Here is a 3,232-nt window from a genome sequence, read left to right on the forward strand (position 1 = left end):
GCGCATGTCAAACTATGCACAATCTCCCATACACACATCACACGTAACCATCAATCTCATAAATGATCAAATCAATTGGTCTTATATATCCGCAACATCAATTTAAGTCTTTATCATCAACCCAAAAGTGCATAACATGCAAATGACATGTGTACACCAAGTCAGCTCAATCTAATCCAAAACAGCCATGCGAACCAAAACAAATTGTCCACATGCTTCCCACATGTTGACTCACTAACCTTGAACACACAAACAATAACAAAAATTGATCCGTAAGATCCACACAATGAATCTTTACACGTTATTGCCAATAAGCATTGTTCTAACCAGGAAAACATGTCTACCGGACCTTCCAACTCATTCAACACTCAACACTGGATGCCACACACCTAGAATAAGGCATATTACACGTCCACAATGCATCTTTGAGATCCACAACATAAAATAATCAACACAAACAAACCGCCTACTAAATTTTAGTACACTCTACCAGATGACCTGTTCTTCTCATCGGACCTCACCAGAGCACAATCAATCTTCCGGTATGAATGAATCATGAACTGTGGATTGGATATTTGACTCAAGTTGCCATCAATGACAACATCTAAACATCAATGCAATGTCTCTTGCCAACAATCTCCCCCTTTGGCATTGATGGCAACACTTAGTGAAAAATGACTAAGTGTCAGACCAAAACCAAGATATATACACTGCAACCAAAAATATATCAACCAGACTCCAAGAAATAGAAACTCCCCCTCAGATCAACATTTTTCATTGCCATACACTCCCCCTTTAACATCAATGACAAAGCTATGGTTTCAGAAATAAAAAATTCAAGCCAAAAATGCTATTTACATATGTACACGCAGTTCTTACATACTCACAAAAATGTAAAAATGTCTACGTAAGAATTCTTCAAAGAATTTAGGTGATTGTCCTAGCCCTTCTTAAGGCATTCCAAAATGGTTATAAGCCCACTCAACAGGTATGCAAGTGCGTTTGCTAACTTGAGATTTGTCGGCTCCTTGGATTTTATGGCACTTTGGGCATCTTGAAGAGCACCAAGCATGACATCCAACTTCAGAGTAATGTGGCTCCTATGTTCACAAACTCTACCAATTATTTTACCTTTCTCTTGACTCAAATTCTTGATTTTCTCAAGTAAGGATATTACTTGATCTTCGTGACTGCTCATGGAGACTGATAAGGGATTAAATGACTGAGACATCTGCCCAAGTTGATCCTCATACTCTTAAGACTTCTTCTCAATGTCCATAGTGAATTTAGACAATGATAAGAATTATTTATAAATGTTTCCACCTTCGGTTAAACTATCTCATATGCCCTTTACACAAGTATCTAGAGTGACTTTGTCATCAACAATCATACTCATTAGTGTCTAAAGCCTTCTTGCATTAAACTCATTCCAGACCTTCTCTTCAACAGATTTTTCAAAGGATTGAAAATGACTATCCACAGAGTTGATTACAATTTTCAATTGCTCAGATGGAGTGTCTAATGAGTCCTTCTGAAATGAAGGCATGAGTTTCTCTAGAACATCAGATGCCATAGTAAGCAACTCACTATCCTCTGTGTGAGATTTTAGCAAGTCCTCACTAGCTTTGGCTTGAGAAAACACAGCTAATTTGAGTGCTTGGACGAGGGACAAAGAAGCTAGGTTGATGAGGCCTTGAATGAATTTCAAATCCTCTACATGGATCTGCTTCCCCTTCACTTATTTGTCAGTGTCTCTTGCCTCAACCTCAACTTCAAACTTCACCTCTACCTTTTCCTTTACATCATCCTCCTTTGTATCTGCTTCCTCTCCAAGAATGAGAGGGTTAAGTGCATCAATTGGAGGGTTATCACTCTTGTCTTTACCCTCATCTTCTTTCCCTGCATCCACATCCTCAATATTAACCTCTACCTTCTCAACAGTCTCGACTTCCAGGACAAAAGTATCATCCATTGTCTGCACTTCTGGATTAGTGTAACCTTGTCCTTTTACCTGATTGACGTCATATTGATTATCTATCAAATTTTTTGTCAAAATCTTCTCAATTTCCTTTACAACTTCATCAATTTTTCCAAACATGATTTTATTTACTTTGTGTTTACTTCTGAACTCATTCTTTGCTAACTGAAGTAATCTATCTATCTCTTCCTTAGAAATTACTGAACAGAGATTAGCTAATACATATTCCTTCAATATCTCATCCTCTTTATTTGCAATTTATCTCCTAGCATCCAAAATATCATACAGGCTCTTGGGTATAATTGTCATTAATTCAATTAGAGCTTTACTATATACATTTAGGTACTCTACAATTGCTTCCTCTAATGTCCTTTTGCTAGATTCATCAAAATTATCATACCACTTAGATAGTGGCTTTAGATCCCCATTCTTAACAACCTCATTATCAATCTCATTCAAAGACATGGGAGGCCTAACTTCAAGTTTTCCTTTCTTTAACGCCTCATCAAGTTTAAATTTTGATTTCTTACTATATTTAGGTCCACCGGATGGTTTCTCCTTTGTGACCTTGGTGGCCTTAGCAGTTTTTGCTTTAACCTCCTTGACTGCTTCATCTGACTTCGTCTCGTCTTCATCAACATGAATGAATACTCTGGCTTGTACTCTCTTCCTCTTTCCTTCACCGGATGGTTTGGCTTGAGGCTTAGGTGAACTAATAGGTTTATGAGCACCAGAGGAGGGTGCATAGCTCTTTGGTTGCTTTGGCTTAGGGGTAGGGGCTTCTGGTTTAGCCTTCTTTGGCTCAACCATATCTTCTTCTTTCAGAATGTTTTCCTCTCTAGCTCTCTGAGCCACCTCTTTGGTAATCCCCATGCTCTCTGAACCGCCTCTTTGGTTGCTTCATCTTAGGGGCAGGGGCTTTCCAAACCTTTCTTCAGACTTATCCACCAGTTTGCTTAATAAGTATTGAGCATACACATCAAGAACATGTCCTTCAACTGCATACCCCATGAGCATGCTCCATGATGTTCTTGGCTCCACAACTTCCATAAGGCATTGATTAGTGTCAACCATAAAACAAATAGTGTCCTCATATTTCTGTACTATCTCCTTTGGAATTCTTTTTCTACTCTACATCATGCTCTGCAAGGTTTTGAAGTATCCCCATAGAATGTCATTCCAGACTATAGCATCTCCAAGGCCATGAAGTGTTTCATTGATCTGAATCGCTACAGGCCTGTCATAGGTCCACTG

The 3,232-nt window shown here is 38.6% G+C and overlaps 1 protein-coding gene across 1 annotated transcript; it reads right to left on the reverse strand.

The window, feature by feature from the left end:
• Nucleotides 1–1,738: 1,738 nt before the first annotated feature.
• Nucleotides 1,739–2,851, reverse strand: LOC131075785 (uncharacterized). The gene is made up of 2 exons (XM_059217133.1): nucleotides 2,315–2,851; nucleotides 1,739–2,011 (listed from the first exon to the last, which is right to left on the reverse strand). The coding sequence occupies exons 1-2, from the start codon at nucleotides 2,849–2,851 to the stop codon at nucleotides 1,739–1,741; spliced, it is 810 nt and encodes a 269-aa protein (XP_059073116.1).
• Nucleotides 2,852–3,232: the final 381 nt, after the last annotated feature.

This window comes from Cryptomeria japonica, chromosome 3 (genome assembly GCF_030272615.1).
Source record: "Cryptomeria japonica chromosome 3, Sugi_1.0, whole genome shotgun sequence".
NCBI classification, from domain to species: domain Eukaryota; kingdom Viridiplantae; phylum Streptophyta; class Pinopsida; order Cupressales; family Cupressaceae; genus Cryptomeria; species Cryptomeria japonica.